Source organism: Emys orbicularis, chromosome 16 (assembly GCF_028017835.1).
Source record: "Emys orbicularis isolate rEmyOrb1 chromosome 16, rEmyOrb1.hap1, whole genome shotgun sequence".
Classification (NCBI taxonomy): domain Eukaryota; kingdom Metazoa; phylum Chordata; order Testudines; family Emydidae; genus Emys; species Emys orbicularis.
The window spans coordinates 26,685,891-26,703,756 of record NC_088698.1 but is presented as its reverse complement, the minus strand read 5'-3'; the positions used below and the strand labels follow the sequence as shown (position 1 = coordinate 26,703,756).

At 41.4% G+C, this 17,866-nt stretch overlaps 1 protein-coding gene across 1 annotated transcript in view; it reads left to right on the top strand.

Moving 5' to 3' along the window:
* The first annotated feature begins 734 nt into the window (after positions 1 to 734).
* Positions 735 to 17,866, top strand: part of KDM2B (lysine demethylase 2B) — a 170,767-nt gene continuing 153,635 nt past the window's right edge. Inside the window, exons 1-4 of the mRNA XM_065418043.1 lie at positions 735 to 937; positions 2,220 to 2,364; positions 5,993 to 6,071; positions 12,410 to 12,456. Coding sequence (XP_065274115.1) covers positions 887 to 937; positions 2,220 to 2,364; positions 5,993 to 6,071; positions 12,410 to 12,456 — 322 coding nt within the window. The 5' untranslated portion in view covers positions 735 to 886. The remainder of the gene's footprint in view (positions 938 to 2,219; positions 2,365 to 5,992; positions 6,072 to 12,409; positions 12,457 to 17,866) is intronic.

Here is a 17,866-nt window from a genome sequence, read left to right as displayed (position 1 = left end):
GTGCATGTAACATGTTTTATGTGCATGTCTTAGAATCATACACCCTGCCTCTGTTCCTCTTGTCTGTAAGTTTATCCCCATGTGTCTAACGTGCATGTTCCCATGTATGTGTCATGCATCCTAGGTACATGTGTGATTTTGTGCATCTTTCGATATGTCTTTTGTTCATGTGTCTAGGGATAGGTCTGTCTGTATGTTTTCATAGCTGGATCAGGGCTGTGCATGTCTGTATGTGTGTCTGTGTTGTACATGTGTATGCAGGTCCCTGTATATGCATATTCTGTGCTTAAGCATATCTGTACACCTGCGAATGTCTTCGTATGTCTTGTGTGCATGTGTGTGCGATTGAAGGTCTCTGTGTGAGCCTGTGTACTTTGTTTTCTCCTCATATTACAGAGTGGCCGCTGCTACCTCCAGTCCCTTCCAACCCCTGACACTCCAGCTCTCCCCATAACAAACAGCTCAGTGAGTCAGCGCCTGCGTGCAATGCCTGCTGCACACTCGTGACCTAACAACAACACACCAATATGAGCAGCCAGCCAGCAGCGGCGGCAGCAGCGATCTTTAGCGCTGGGTGCAATCTGGTTCCCCCCCAACCCCCCTCTGCAGCCGCCGCCTCCCCCGGGCCTCCCCCCCCTTCCCCGAACGCGATCGGCAACAATGTTTACGTTCCGGGGATTATGACGCCTGCGCCCCACTCAGTGTCTGAAAATGGTTCCTTAGGACTTTGCAAAACGCATCGACTCCCCCTCCCCTTCCCTCCCCCTTCCCCAAAAAAGTGCTGGTGCAAAATTGCAAAACTTTAGAGAGACCTGGATGGCTTTTGTTTTTCCTCCTCCCCATTTGGGCCAAAAAATGCAGGACAGGAACTGTTGACAATTAAGAGATGAAACTCTCCAAAAAAATGGAGGCAGAGAAAGACTCTGGAAGAAGATTGGTGTGTAGCTGGCTTCTGTCTATTTCCTATTTGTACATTTTAATTGATTTTGCTTAATTATTTGCAAAGGGAGAAATGCATGTAAAATATAGGCAGCAGAGCTACTTAGTTTGCAAGAGATCAGCTTAAACACTTGGGAAGGGGGTGGAATTTAAGTGAGGGGAAGGAGAGGGTGGGACAATACTCTTTTTTTTCCCTGTTGGTAAAGGATTGTATGGATGAAGTGTGTGTTTTTCTAGGGCTAGCTGCTGGGGGGATTTTAAATATATGTACAGAGAGAGGGAGATCTGGATTGTAAAGTGCTTGGAATTGAGTAACCCCAATGGAGGCAGCTGGTGTATTTGGTTCCCAAAGGGAGCTAGCTTTGTGTACAGCCAGCGCTCCCTTTTGCAGGCGGGTGTTTGCATGCGGAGTGTGTTGTGTGTGTGAACGTGCGGCTCTGCCTTGTGTCCCTGCCGGAGAACCAGGGGCTGCTGTTAACAAGTTACACGCTGGCTCTGGGGGAAGCCGCAACAGCAGCACCGGCCTCTGCTGTTTTCACCCGGGCCTACTCCATACACACCCCTCATCGTGCATTTAACTCATTCCTGCCCTTTCTCCTCTGAATCTCCCGCCCCCCCTTTTTTTTGTTCCTTAAACTGCACAGCCTGTGATTGAACAGAAATAACATGGATCATTGCAAGGGGGGGAGAAGCGCAAATAAATCATAATGTTACATAATGCAATTTGTTTTTAAATCGTGGCTTCCGGTGTGACTATGGAAACACTTGGATTATGTAAATATTGCAACCTGAATAGCGTGTATCAGAGTAAATGGAGAATTTTATGCGAAATTATTTAGTTATATCTTACACAAATAATAACATATGATCGGAGACACGATGTGTTAACAAACAAATACTGGCTGCCTGCCGTTCACTTTATTACGGTCTTGCAAAGTGCAGCAGTGCTGGGCTTTGTGAATTAGTGATTTGTGTAATCTCTTCACTTGTTTGGCGTTTAGAGATATCCCCGCCCCCCCCCCCAAAAAATAAAAAAAATAGTGCAAGTGTCTCCTGCAGCCAGACACCTGCTACTTTGGGTTAGTACGGTGTTATAAGGAGAAAGGGAGTGGAGATTCTTCTGTACTCAAGCTCACGTTGTATAAAGTATTGTTAATTTTGCAGCCTTGATCATTATTTTCCCAGACCATGTTTATCCAAATATCCCCAAAGTTGATACATTTTTCCTTCCCCAAAGTCCACTTCCCACCCCGGTCTATGTTATTTGCTTTGTTTTCTAGCGATCTATTGGTAGAAGGAGATACGATGAGAATGAGGACCTCTCGGACGTGGAGGAAATTGTCTGCATCAGGAGTTTTAATTTGGAGGAGAAATTAAAGAGTCAAAAGTATCATGGGAATTTCGTGCGTGACATGGAAGGGAAAGGTAAATGCCTGGCTGTTTCAGGAATGAATGTGTTTGAATTGGTGGGAGTGGAATGGGTGGGTGCCTCTTCTTTGCTTTGATTGCTCTAGAGAAGCTGGTGGTGTCTCCACGTGCAGTTTGTGGTTTGTTTCGTATTTCCCGCCTGCATCCCCCATTCCAGGGAATCCGGTGACGAATCCAGGCCGAGCAGCAGGGGAGGGGGTAGTGGGTTGGGTGTTGCACACTGGGGCCTTAGCTTGGACCTAGCCAGGAAATAAACACATGTATGCGTTTCTGTGTGCATTGCCTCTGTAGCTAGAGGTGGGTACGGGCGTTGGGACTGCTCACATCATTCCCATGTAACCTGGTCACGGATGTGCAACTTCTTGTTTTGACAATGACATGAGTGTATCAGAATGTAGCTTGTAGAGAAACCCCAATGTCTCCCGCCCCCCTCAGCCCAGCCTATCAGCGTGACCCCAGTTCAGCTTCCCATATTTTAGGGAATCAGGTTCGTGGAAAGGAGCCGCAGAAAAACCCCAGCCCCCACTCAGCCTCATGGTGATTCTAGCTTCTCCCTCTCCGCCCCCTATTGAATCAAGGTCCCATTTGCTTCCAGTTTGTCAGTTTCAAGGGATGCAATTGACTATCCGGTTTTCTAGCGTCAGGGTTTTTTAGAGTAAATAACTTCTTTGTGTTTATGTCATGTATTAAATTACAGCTGCCTCTCCAAACGACCTGGATTTGCTTATGTGATTTAGCTACAAAGTAATAAATAATCGAAGCCAGCCAGTGTAGTTAGCAGCTCTCTTGCCTGCTGGGAAGGGATGTGGAGGGGATTGGTTTCTTGGGGGGATCAGCTGGATTGAGGGGTGCTGTTGCAACTGGTCAACTTTATTTACTGTGCTGTTACTCAAATTGACACCAAATTCCACTTCTCCTTCCAAAATCCAACCTCACTGGGGACACCACAGTCTGAACCAGTTATCTCAGTAATGGCCAATTATTAGCTTTGGCTGTATTTCTCATCAGATGGCAACACTAATCGAACCACTAATTTAATTTAGAATATTTTCTTCTTTTTCCAAAGCTTAGCCTTGCAATGGACACTTTTAACTTGCTTCAGAAGAGCCACTTATGTGGTGAGGGAAATCATATCTGCCTTCTTGACAATTTATTATTTTGTGGGGAAGTCTCCCCCTCCAACACCTGTTCCTTAGCTCTAAAAATGTTCAGTAATTTTCCAGAGGGGGATTGGATTCTACTTTTCTCTCCCAAATTCTTAATTTGCTTTCATTGCTACTTGCTAACGGTATTACAGTCCACTATTTCTCTTGCTTAGCAGCTTTGAGACCTTTGGGTAGCTTTTCCCCTTCTAGGGAACTTGAAAATAAATGAGTGTCTTTTGTTACTTTGTTTTGGTCTATGTCTACTTTGTTCAGCCCTGCAAGAGATTTGAATGCTTTGTTGGGTCTTTCTAAAGACTTTTATTTGCTCCATTTTCATTTTTGCTTCTTTAATTTTTATATAAAATCAAGAGTTGGATGTAACCAAGGCAAAAATATTAAACTTGGTGATCCGGCTGCTGAGTGAGAGTAGAAATATCAAGATATCTTAACACATGGAATCGGTTGAATATTCTTAATCATCTGCTTCCTTGTTTTTATTTTTCATGGTAGCACCTCTTTGATCCCTGGCCAGGAATGTGGGTTGGAGGTTTTCTTCAGAGGTGCTGCAAAGCTGCAGTGTGATTTTTGGCCTGAACACAGAGTCTACCAATGCTGCTTGTTCACTAGTGTAATATGCTATGTATCTGCTGTCTGCTTCCTGAACTAATGTTTATCCTTGACACCCCTCACCCACTCAAATTTTGTCTTGAATGTAGAGTGCCGTACTCAAAAGTTTTTTTTGTGTGTGTTTTAGTTAATTTGTTGCTAAAGCCAAATGAATATTTTTAGTATTAATACATCGAGTAATAAATTATGATATTTTTGCTAATGGAGAAATACTTTTTATGTCTTCCATTAGTTGACTAAAAAATAGATTACGGAAGCTGTATTCTGACTGTTCTAAAAACAAGTGCAATTATTAAAAGTTAGTAAAATAATACTAAGATAAACAGTGGTCTAATTTGACAGCTCTAGGTGGGGATGCTTTAGCCACACTTCTTGTCATTGCTAATTGAATAAAAGAGGGAAAGTGTTGTAAAAAGAGAGGTTAAGAAACAAGTAAAAGGGGAAATTAGTACTGATTTCCCTCACCCCCTTACAGTTGTTTTGATAGTAAACAGACACTATAAATCTGAGGATGGTAAATCTCATGCAGAGTCCCATGAAGGATGTTCTTAGATAATGAAATTACCTAAGCAGTTAAAAGTGGTTATGTATAAGTTGGGTGTTTAGAACTGTTATATTTGGATTGCTGAGGAGACAAACTATACATGTTTTTATTTTTAAGCTATTTACATATTTATTATATGCAAGGCATCCTTTAGAGATGCTACATAGGACTTACTCTCATTTATGGAAGGAGGATTACAATCACAGGTAGGTGCTATGCGGCCACTTCAAGATTTAATTTCACTTCTATGGCTGCAGAGTCCAAATAGACTATGGAGTTCCTGAAGCACCCCTGCCGCCCCCCGCCCCCCCCCCCCCATCAATGCTTGTCACTTTTTCACTAGTCACTGAATCACATACACCATTGTTTCAGGTATGACATATGTCATTTCAAACCATTGCATATAAACATTAACAGTTCAACTTAATCCTCAGAATGAAATAATAATGTGATACTGTTCAGTGTACAGACAACCAAATCTGTGTCCAATGTTCTAGTTATTTTGGCATTAAATTAATAATTTCTATTGAAAAGAGATTTCCTCCCTCCCTCTCATCATCTTAACTGTGTCAGAAATTACAATAAGATTTCCAAATTATAAGCCCCATAGTGCAGAGACACACCTGCTTAACTTTAAAAATGCTTAATTTTATAAATGGAAGAGATCTATGTAGCTCAAAAGCTTGTCTCTCTCAGCAACAGAAGTTGGTCCAATAAAAGATATTACCTCACCCACATTAGCTCTGTAATATCCTGGGACTGACATGGCTACAACAAAACTGCATATAACTTTACAAATGTAAGTAGTCCCATTGAACTCAGTGGGACTATTCATGTGTAAAGTAATATGTGCATAAGTGTTTGTAGGATCAGGGCCTTACACTGTACTTCTGTAAAGCCCAATAGAAACAGTATATTTCTTAAAACCCAAATATATAGCTTGATCCTTATATTTCCTCTGTACGTGCCAGGCCTCTTAACAGTTACTTAGTTGTGAATTTGCTGTAAGTGTTAATTCAGCATTTTATCATAACCATGGCTTCTCAACCTAGGACAACTGAGAATCTCTGAATGCATTCTGCTTTATGTGCATCAGTGAATAGGAAAAATAGAGAGCAGCTGGGAGAGTATTGTCAATCACTCAGATTTTGCTTTTGACCTAAAAATGTTCACTCTCTTTGCAGTTCTCTTTAAGTGATAGTGAGCTTTTTTTGCTGCAGAAATTAAAATAGTGAATCTTGACAAAATCTAGTGTGAAGTGAGAATGTCATTGTAATTGATTATGTTTTTTATTCAAATATTCAAACAGATCTAACTTTTGAGTATGTGCAAAGAGAAGCTCTCAGGGTTCCCCTTCTCTTCAGAAGTAAAGATGGACTGGGAATTAAGTAAGTTACAACAAAATCTTACTTATTAGTAAATGTTTACAAAATTATAACTTTGCACTTATATATGGTCTTTCATCTGAGGAACTCAAATCCATTAAAAGCATTAAGCCTCACAACACCCATGGGAGGCGGGTAGGATGATTATATTTAATTTACACATGAGCAGATTGAGGGAGGGAAAGGTTAAGTGGCTACAGTGTGGTTGTACACACCGTCACAGAGGGAGTCGGGGACAAAGGTGGAAACAGAACCCCAGGTTTCCAGCTCCCAGTCTGTGCTCTAATGACAGAATATGCACCTCTCCAATTTTGACTTTTACATTCTACTCTGTCTCACACAGGACAAATGAGCTGTCAGCTAAGTTGCAGAATCTTTATTACTGGTGAAGCCTTAAGATTGAAAGAATGCAGTATGATTTTCAGCTTGCAGGTGGAGCTTGCAGAGGCAGTGGTTAGAAAAAACATCTTTTGGATTCTGAACTGGATTTGGAAATGTTTGGGAGAGAATACATAGGAAGTCCCATGATAACATTTGTAGTCATTTTTCTGACTTGAATTTTTCTCACTTTAATGCTTGTCAAAGGGAAGGAGCATGTGTGCCCTAGTCTGCTGTGATGAGCTTAAATAGTCTCCAACAGCCAGACTTGACTAGCCAGTTTCTCTGACCCTTACCAGCTACTGATATCATTCTAGTATCTCTTTCCTTTTCTAGTGGAAAGGCACTTGGCTAACTGATGCTGTATTCTATTTCCCGCTCCTACAACACTAAGCACATCATGTGTGCAGCTTCTGCCAATAGATGGAATTCACAGTCAGAGGTTGTCAGAGTAAAGAACTGGGGCTAGATTTTTAAAGAGTCTAGGTAATTTTTTGATGTGTAAAATAGGCACAAATCAAATCTAATATATTAGGGCCTAAATGGTCCATTGGAGGGGTCTGGAAGGGAATCCCCACTGGACATTTGGTCAGGTGTATTGATTTGCCTCTTATGGGAAGTCCCAGGTTCTAATATAATTTTTATTAAAATGTGTATTGATTCACATGTTATCTTGAAATAGAATTTCTTGAAGGAAGTATAAATATGTACTTGGGATTGACTGTCTCTTGGTCCAAAGAATATTATAAATGCAATTTATATTAATTTCCAATGCTAGGAGTGAGATACATAAGTACATTTTTGTTATTTTGTATTCTGTGGAATAATATAATTCCATCTAATCTAAATTTGCACTTCTAAGTATATATATTTCTTTTTGCCAAGAGTAGTTGGTATGGGATATGTTTATATATATATATAAACATACAAAAAATTGCATTAAAATACTATGTGATCATGTAATTAAAAGCTGTATCATAATGCATATGTACAAGAGGGCCAAATTAGGGTTGCACAGGCACCTTGATTCTGGCATTTCCTAATTTTTGAGTGCTTGACTTTGCGACCTTAATACTCTTTTAATGTGTATGTGTGTGTGTGTGTGTGTGTGTGTGTGTGTGTAATTTCCTAGGTTTAAAATAAACCAAGTAATAAAAACAGAAATTCCATCAGGTGGTATCATATTGACACCGACATGGGTCTTGTCAGGGTTAGAATCTTTAGATCACCACACAGACCTCTGTCACTTTAGCTAATTAAGTCATTTATAGCAGTAGTAGGTTGTCATCCTTTATTTAGACCAGCACTAGAGGGGGATAGGACACTTCACCTTGGGTTTCACAGATATTTTCTGAAAGCAGAGGAATGGTGAGACTCAAGAATTTTGGATTCCAGTCCGTGCTCTGGAGTGGAGTGGGCTGTAGTGGGCACAGACTTTTCTGGTCTATCTTCTTAAGTGAGACTCCTGCCCTGTCCCTGTCCTGTCTCTTTCCCACTTCTGGCTCGTCCTCCAGATTGAATGTTTGGGGAATTTAGCTGCTGAAATCTAAGGAGTCTCTACTGAGCATTTACCAAACTGTAATTGTTTTTCAAAGTCTTGTAACTAACGGCCAAATTTGAGGAAATTTTCAAAGCAGCAGAAAAAGACACACTTCTGAACAAAGGCCAGATTTCAAGTCCCTGCTCCAAAGCATGGGGGCACAAGACCTTTAAAAAAAAAAAAAAAGTCAACAGGATTTACATATTTTTCCCTAGCCTCCTTCTCAGAAATGGCTTAACCATTTGGGCTTAAGTTATCCAGAAAAATTCAGCCTGAGGCAGAGACCCCGCATGGAAAATTTCAACCAAAACAGTTAAAGTTCAACAAAGTTATAAGCAACTGAAAACAGCATCTTATAATGGGAAGTGTTGGGCAACATTAATAATTGCCAGCCCTGTCTGTAATTCCAAAATATTTTTTTACAAGATTAGAGTCAAGATTTTAGCCCCAGTGTCTTCACCCAATTCACATTTAGATAAACACATTTGTTGACCTACATTCTCCCTGCAGTTTCAAATGATACAGTGTTATTTACTTCCTGTCCCAAACGCTTGTGTCGCATTGCTGTATCTTGCCCCAGAGGGGCTGCTTTTTAGTAGTTTGGTAGATGAAATGATCCCTATTTGCAGTATGCCAAACACTTTGAGGTGAAAAGAGATTTGTGTGTGTATGTATCATTTGTTAATACTCCACACACTGTATACAATAGATTTAGATCTATGTGACATTTAGAAATAGTTGTTGCTATGTACTTGCAATTCTGTTTGCTGTTAAACAGTCAGCTTGCATGTTTGTGGCTGGCAGATCTACAAAGGGTATTTGAACAATTCTGTTGCCATGTATGGTTGTCCTCTTGAAGAGCAGGAAGTGTCGTAATTGATGAGGAGATTATTAAGAATGAAAGTAAAGTTACAAAATTACCTTGGTGCTTTTCCATCTCATATTTCCAACCAGGATGAGCTGTTATTTCTAGTGGTCAGAAGCAGGAAATACAAGTCATGATCTTTTAGCAGCCGTTGTCTTCCATAGGAAGATATTTGGAACAATTTGACACTCCCATGATCATTGGCAGTTGTAAGATGACTGTAAGTTGGAGAGATGGTGCTGTCTGAAAAGACATATTGTCTCTTTTAACCATCTGGCAATCATACCACATTGTGCTGCAATTAATCAGAATTCACAAGCTAACCAGCCTTGGCCCAGGTCAGTACATGAACTGGAGACCTTTCTAAGGGCTGGTCTACACTGAGGGGCGGGATCGATCTAAGATACGCAACTTCAGCTATGAGAATAGCGTAGCTGAAGTCGACGTATCTTAGATCGACTTACCTCCCGTCCTCATGGCGCGGGATTGATGGCCGCAGCTCCCCCGTCGACTCCGCTTCCGCCTCTTGCGCTGGTGGAGTTTCGGAGTCGACGGGGAGCGTGTTCGGGGATCGATTTATCGCGTCTAGACGAGACGCGATAAATCAATCCCCGATAGATCGATTGCTACCCGCCGATCCGGCAGGTAGTGAAGACGTACCCTAAGGAACACCTATAGCGTTTCTTGAATGCGGCCACTGTGGCCGCATGTGGCCACCAGGGGCTTTTGTTGCGGCCACAGCCTCCTGGGTGGTGATAGGGGTGGGGGGAAGCAGTGGCCCCTCCCCCAGGGCCTGGTCCCTACTCCCTTCTGGAGCCCCAAACACTGTAGGAGCAGGGAACCAGTATGTGTTCTCCACCTTCCCGGGGCGGTGGGGCTTGGGCTTCAGCCCTGGGGTGGTGGGCGGCAGGCTCTAGCCATGCAGCTGCCAGGCTTCAGGCTCTGGCCCTGGGATCGCCTTCCCATGTTGCCTCTGACCCCACTGCCTCCTCCAGTCCCTAGCTGTGCAGCGGGACCCCAGGCTCCAGCCCCAGGCTCACCCCCCCAACATTGCCCTGACTACCACTGTATCCTCCAGCCCTGTGAAAAGTGATATTAACAAATATACGACTATCAATTTTCACAGTAGCAGGCTTACTAGCTAGCAAGTCTGAAAACAACAACAACCAAAAAAACAAAACATGCAAAGCATATTATATGTGTTTCTATTCTGTTTAGGTCCAGTAAAGAATAGAGACAACTGTACATTATTTTTATTATTGAGTCTGCAAAACCCTACATAAATAAATTACAATGATTTGGACATGTATATTTGCATATTTATTTGTTTTTCCTAAAATTAATTAAGTATTTTAGGAAAAATTGTCAGAGTGGCCACCAGCAAGAGTTGTAAAAAGCAACAGAGGGTCCTGTGGCACCTTTAAGACTAACTAACAGCAGTATTGGAGCATAAGCTTTCGTGGGTGAATGCTCACTTCATCAGTCGCAAGTAATGGAAATTTCCAGAGGCAGGTATAAATCAGTATGGAGATAACGAGGTTAGTTCAATCAGGGAGGGTGAGGTGCTCTGCTAGCAGTTGAGGTGTGAACACCAAGGGAGTCTTCTCTCTCTGCTCTAAACTGTTGTATAGGGTTTCTGTACAACTGTGGTCTACCCCAGGAGTGGCTTCATTTTGGTGTTAGGAAAAGGGATCCTTATATATCCCTTACCAAACTCATATGGTTGTGTGAGTTTTGTTAACTCGGGCCATGTCTACAGCTGTGCCTAGGTAAGAGCGCTTGTGTAGCCGCGTTATGTCAACGGGAGAGAGCTCTCACGTCGACATAATAAAACCAGCTAAATGAGCGGCGGTAGCTATGCACACAAGCACTTATGCCGACAAAACTTATGTCGCTCAGGGGTGTGTTTTTTTTCATGCCCCCGAGTGACAAAAGTTTTGCCAACAGAAGCACCAGTGTGGACAGCGCTATGTCGGCGAGAGATGCTCTCCCACCGACATAGTTACCGCCGCTCATTGCGGGTGGTTGAATTATGCCAGTGGGAAAGCTCTCTCCTGTTGCCATAGAGTGGCTAAATGTGAGACCTTATAGCGGCACAGCTGCAGCAGTGCAGCTCTAAGGTCTCTAGTGTAGACATGGCCTCAATGCTTTTGAAGCACTTTGAGATCCTCTTTTACAAGCTGCAGTATAAATGCAAAGAAAAAGTAGCTGTTCCTTCCCTCCACCCAACCCCATTGTTGACATTCGGGATTTGTAATCAAACTGGACAAATGGATGGTATTTACTGATCGCACAGACTGTGCTGGAAGTCCGAGGAGCTGCAATTTGTGCCACAGTGCAGGAGTAAATCAGTCGTAATTGTGCAAGGGCTGAGCATAGCATCAATGGTGGGTGGAATAGGAGGGAAAAGGGTATGTTTGGAGCAGCAGGGATTTTTGCTTCTGTGGCAGCATATCAAAGCTTACAGAGGGAGGTATAAGCAGTCAGTGGAGGTGGTGTAAATTAAAGATGGACTTCCCAGATATAAATCTAGCATGAAGTGGGCTCCAGAAAATTGACCACTCACTTTGCATTCAGCACTGTGGAATTCTCACTCTGGCACATGACACGGTCAGGAGTTGTAGAGAATAACAAACCAACTCTAGGTGTCCTCTCCAAAGTACTGAGCATATAGTTTCATTTTGAAGGGAAGGAAGGTATTCCTCCACCTTGTCTGTTTCCATAAGTACTACTCACTTGTGCTAGGGCAGTAGGAGTTCTCAGCAGATTGGATTTGCCCACTTGCCTCTTCGTCAGGCTTGTCTTTTATTTTATTTGTTTGTGTATGATGATTTATACAAATACTAAAAAGGGCACCCATCCATATGCTCTAGGTGCCTTATATCTACAGTATTTCTATGTTGTGGTCAAGCGCACTAGTTTAAAATAGTCACCTCAAATCCCCTTTGTCCTTAAACAGTTCTCCTCTTCCCCATTTTCAAGTGGTTGGGTAAAAATCTGAGCCTTGCAAATGACCCAATCTGATAACCTTCAGGGTTCTGTTTCAGACAAGGGAGATAGTGAATTCCACAGCTATGGGGCCCTTGCAGAGAGAATGCAAATCACAGGAACAAAAAGATAACACTTACCTCATGGGGATATTGTGAGGGCTAATTGTTTGCGAAGTGCTTGAGATGGTCAACTGGAAGGTGCAATAGAAGTGTAGAATATTATTGTGTTTTGTCAAATGACCTGACCACATGTAATTGCTGCTAGCAGGATTCTAGCACAGACTCCCCACTTGTGAGCAGAGACAGTTTTTTGGTACTAGTGCTAACCAAACTAACCTTGAAAAGCCAATAATATGTCTTGATATCACTCCCTGTCTTCCCCCCTCAAAAAAACCAACAAACTCTGGCCACATTGCTCAGAGAAACCATGCTTGATCCCTGCTAATAATAACCATGTGTATTGCAATATCCACAAATAACACCATAATCTTATTTCTATTTTATCCTTGTAAAGAAAATGTGGTCATACTTTGATAGCATTTAACGTTGCTTTTTTTGCTAATTATAGAATGCCAGACCGGGATTTCACTGTCAGAGATGTGAAGCTATTAGTGGGTAAGTTGTTTTGAATTTACTGAACTAACTCTATATAGTTCAGAATTGCTTTTAAATATTAACTTGGTGTAAGTGCCCAGATATGTTTGTAGACAGATGTGATAACTCACAGAATCTAGGAGGAGGAATGGAGAAGCAGTTCATAAATGAAAAAGGAGAAAAACCTTATTAGCAATTGTGCTGACCAAGCTGTGAACTACATGCTGTATAAATGTCCTCTTGAAAGTAAGGTGAATGCTTTACACTAATGGGTATCAGATACCTGTCCTCCCACCCAAATGGCACCAGTAATTAACTGCAAATACATTTTTATCTTGAAAAAATAACAGGAGTACTTGTGGCACCTTAGAGACTAACAAATTTATTAGAGCATAAGCTTTCGTGGGCTACAACCCACTTCTTCGGATGCATATATGCCCACGAAAGCTTATGCTCTAATAAATTTGTTAGTCTCTAAGGTGCCACAAGTACTCCTGTTATTTTTGCGGATACAGACTAACACGGCTGCTACTCTGAAACCTACCATTTTTATCTTGCTATGTTTATTTATGCATCCGAAGAAGTGGGATGTAGCCCACAAAAGCTTATGCTCAAATAAATTTGTTAGTCTCTAAGGTGCCACAAGTACTCCTATTTTTATCTTGGTTTCAGAGTAGCAGCCGTGTTAGTCTGTATCCGCAAAAACAACAGGAGTACTTGCGGCACCTGGGCTGTAGCCCACAAAAGCTTATGCTCAAATAAATTTGTTAGTCTCTAAGGTGTGACAAGTACTCCTGTTATTTGGAAAGCAACAGTTTCACTTGTTGAGCTTGTAGCTGTGATTGGTTGAGCAACTATTTTTTTCTAAAGCATGGTGATAGCCAAATCACCTTGTGCTGTGAACTCCTCATAAGCTTATCCAGGGTTAGGCTGGGTCAGTGCTTTGATGGGAATTCTCTAAGAGAGATCAAGTGAAGAAGCTTAATGAAATAGCTTTGGTGATTTGATAGGTGGCACTTTCCCTCTGAATCAGTATTGAATTAGTGCCCTCTGATTGTCTTCAAGGATGTTGCACTAGAGTAGGGTTACCAACTGTCTAATCGCGCAAACCCAAAGATCCTTGCCCTGTCCCCGTTCTGCCCCTTCCCTGAGGCCAAGCCCTGTACCACCCCTTCTCCAAGGCCCCGCCCCTGCTCACTCCACACCCCCCCCCCCGTCGCTCACTTTCCCCCACCCTCACTCACTTTCACCAGGCTGGGATAGAGGGTTGGGGTGTGGGAGGGGATGCGGGCTCTGGGAGGGAGTTTGGGTGTGGGCTCTAGGCTGGGGCAGGGGGTTGGGGTGCAGGAGGGCATCAGGCGGTCAGCGCTTACCTCGGTCAGCTCCCGAAAGCAACTGGCACATCCCTCTTGCAGTGGCTCCTAGGTGGGGGGTAGGGTGGGAGGGGGTCTCTGCGTGCCGCTGCCCACAGGCACTGCCTCCACAGCACTCATTGGCTGCAGTTTCCAGCCAATGGGAACTGCGGACTCAGCACTTGGGGCAGGGGCAGCGCGCAGAGACCCCCTGCCCCCACAGTGGCCACAGGGACAGTGCTGGCCATGTCTGGGAGTGGCGTGGAGCCAAGGCAGGTAAGGGAGCCTGCCTTAGCCCCACTGCTGTGCCAGACTGTTAGCGCCCTAAATCTCCCGGAGATAGAGCGTGATTCCAGGAGACTCCGGGCGAAACCGGGAGGGTTGGCAACCCTATGCTAGAGGTGCTGCCTTTTGAATGAAACAAAAAACCAAGATCCCTGTTATTATTAACAATTCCATGGCAATTTTTGTAAATTGGTCTAATAAAAGATATTACCTCACCCATGTTACCTCACCTCCAACCCTGATATTCTATGATTCTATGTTGTCTCTAATATCTTGGGACCAACATGGCTACAACAACACTGCATACATATAAGCTAGATAATTATGTGTTATCTAAATCCCCCTGCAATTTAAGAGAGATATGTTATTCTTTACTTCCTGTCCTAAATTATTACATAGTGATACTTTGTTCTGTTAAACAGTTGTTGTGTTTTATCCCAGAGTTGCTGTATTTCAGTGGAGGGTAGAGTGGTCACATAGCTATAATACCTCACAGGGATGGTTCATATTCTGAAATATTAATTATTGTTAGTTATTAATTATTTCTATTGAGGTGGTGCCATAAGACCCCACATTTTAAATTAGTTTAATAAATACTTTACCCCAGAATGCACATTTGCAAAATTACTTTTGAGCTAAACAATAAGAATATAAAATCTAACACGAGAAAAGAATCTAACCTATTTAAAGAGAGAGAGAGAGAGACCTCAGTTTTCCTATCTACCAAGTAGAGAGTAATCCCTGCTTCACAAGCAAAACTTCATTGTGTCAATTAATTAAGATTTATAAAGGGCTTTGAGATCCCTCTGTATAGAAGACACTGTGTAAGTGGAGTGGAAAGTATTATTTTGATGGCTTTATTAGATCACATCCATGGTCTATGCATTGTGAGAATAAAATAGGAAACATGAAATCATATAAGAGAATGAGGGAGCTCTTCTTAATCTCATGTTACTTAGACTGTAAGTTCTTTGGGGGCAGAGATTGTCTGTCTTTTTGTTCTGTTTGTACAGTGCCTAGTATGACATGATATTAGTCCGTGACTGGGCTTCTAGGTGCTACAATAATACAAATAATAAATACTATTTTAGCTGCTGAGAAAATCCGCACTTCTGAGGTTGTACATAGTTGAATCTCTTCTTTTGCAGGTCAGAGGCTTAAAGCCGGTGACTACTGTTAATGCTAGTTGGTTGAACCCCAGAATAATGTTTTGTGGATTTACACCAGAGCTTCTAATCTGCCATTACTCTGTCTGAAACTGGTGAAGCCACTGAACTGGTTATGTGTAGAAGTTCTTGGAGCAGTGTAGTGTTGCATAACAGACTGTTAAGTAGGAAAAACAATGTAAGTGGGAGAGTTGTCTCTTCCCCAAGATTGATGTCTTTGGAAATGTTAGCAGGCAGAGATTCTTGTTTATATTGGCCAGGAACATTATTATGAGAATGAATAGCAAAGCAGGAGGATGTTTACAAATAATGTTCCATTTTGTAAATTAATGGAATGGGAATAAAAATAATAGTTTGAGAATAACTGACTTCTGGTGTCAGAAATATGAAATTTCTCACAATTGGGTGGAGTGGTCTCTGTATACACACCAAGCCAAACTTGGAATATTATGTAGTAATCCTGTTATTATATTTGGATAAGCTCCTTCTACAAATCCCAAACCTAACCTATAATTTGGTCAATAACATTGTCTCCTATTGTTTGATTCTTTGGTATCACAGGTGGAAACTCGATTTTAAAAAATTCCATCTAAAAATGTTTGGGGAATCCACATGTCTGCAGCTCATATCTATCAATTCAAATTTTTATGGCATTCAGCATCCATTACAGTAATATCTGAGTGCCTTACAATGCATGCAGGTCCACATTCAGGCCTGGTGGAAACTGGTGCAACTCCACTGACTGTGGCTAATTTCTGAAATGTGTATGAATAACCTCAGAAAGTTCTAAGCCTGTGGTTTTCAAACTTTTGTATTGGTGACCCCTCTCACAAAGCAAGCTTCTGAGTGCGACCTCCCTTATAAATTAAAAACACTTTTTTTATATTTAACACTTATAAATGCTGGAGGCGAAGCGGGGCTTGGGGGTGGAGGTTGACAGTTCGTGGCCCCCCCACGTAATAACCTCGCAACCCGCTGAGCAGTCACGACCCCCAGTTTGAGAACCCCTGTTCTAAGCTGTAGTTGAGTGAGATTTATACGAAATACTGTTTCAACTAATTTATCCAAGATTTTTGGCTTAGTGTGTATGGTGTATTTTCACATAAGATCTTAAAAAAATGAGTTCCTGTCTGCTCTGTGTGAGAATTAAAGACCCATGGAACTTCTTAGAGTTGGTGTGTCCCTATGTCTTTGGCAAAAATCCCCCACCCTTGTGAACTTAGAGGTGATTGCATTTCAGTAATACTGTGTGTACAAAACTTGTGAATTGCCTGGGGGAGCCTTCAGGATAAAAGGATGAGAAAAATTATTCATATCTTTGTCATAAGAATATTTTGAAAAGACACTGGGTAACATTTTTCAGAGCACCTAAAATAAATCACGTTGAGCATTAATGGGATTTTGGTTCCTAAATGACTTAAATTCTTTTGAAAATCATGCCCTCCTGTTAATTTAAAAAGCTTATGTTATAAAGAAACTTCTTTACCTTCCTTACTAATAACTCCTTTGGTTGGGATTTCCAAAGGGACCTAGAAGAGTTAAGTGCCTCAATCCCAGTGAAATTAATGGATTTGGGTGTCTAACCCCTTTAAATCCCTTTTAAAATCCCAGCCTAAAGTATTAAAAGAGAATTTTAAAAATCCAGTTGACTTGTCACTATTTTTGCTTCTTGTTTATTCTTTGCATTTCTCCCTTCTGAATGACAGGGAAGCTAGTGTCACTCTTGTTTATAGCCAGTGTCACTTCTGGTACATAATGTTGCAATATTTGCATTTCATTGTTTATTTTTTTTAAAACAACTGTGTTCAGTGGAATCTTAAAAAAATACTGTGGAAATATTATTATTGTTTTTGATCTTTAGAAAAGTGTTATAACAAAATGTAATTATTGTCCCCAATTTGACAGTTTTAACATTTGTCTAGAGACAGTGTGTATGTCTGTGTATATATAAATATTACAATTTTACTTTCAAAGACTGACCACTTTAAATTAGAGAATTATACTTATAGTTCTAACTAAACATATTTGACTACTAACTCCAAATGAATGACATCTCAGATACTCCTTAAACCTGAAGGCAGTGGATTAATTTCAGTGATTGGAATTTGTCTGATCTGTGAAGTGGCTATGAGCCAAGAATACAAATGGAGAGAGGGATAAAAACAATTGGCCTACTTAGGAACTTCAGACAATACTTAAAAGAGGAAAAACTCAGCTATAGTTTAATAACTAATAGGGCCTTACAACTTCATTCTGTAATGCAGATCTGAATGCTAGTTCTGAAGGGCAGAATGTCATTGCCATTTGTCATAAAATGCTTTACAGTTTCAAGAAGAGTGTTAGCGTCTACCTAATTCTCTTCAAACTTACTGTTTAAAAGGGTAAAAAATGTTGTTTTATTTTCATTTAGTTATTGTATTCTCTTCATGAAGTGTGTTGAAAAACTTTGTTGCTTTTGTCTTTGCTCACCAGGGAACCATTCATAAACATATAAAAGGGTCTAATGCCCTCTTGAATTAAATCCATGCATCTAGATACAACATTAAAAACTAGACAGGACAAAGCACTAGAAACTGTATTGTTGACAACAATCCTCCTTGGGTCCCAGGGGATGATGGACCTAATAGA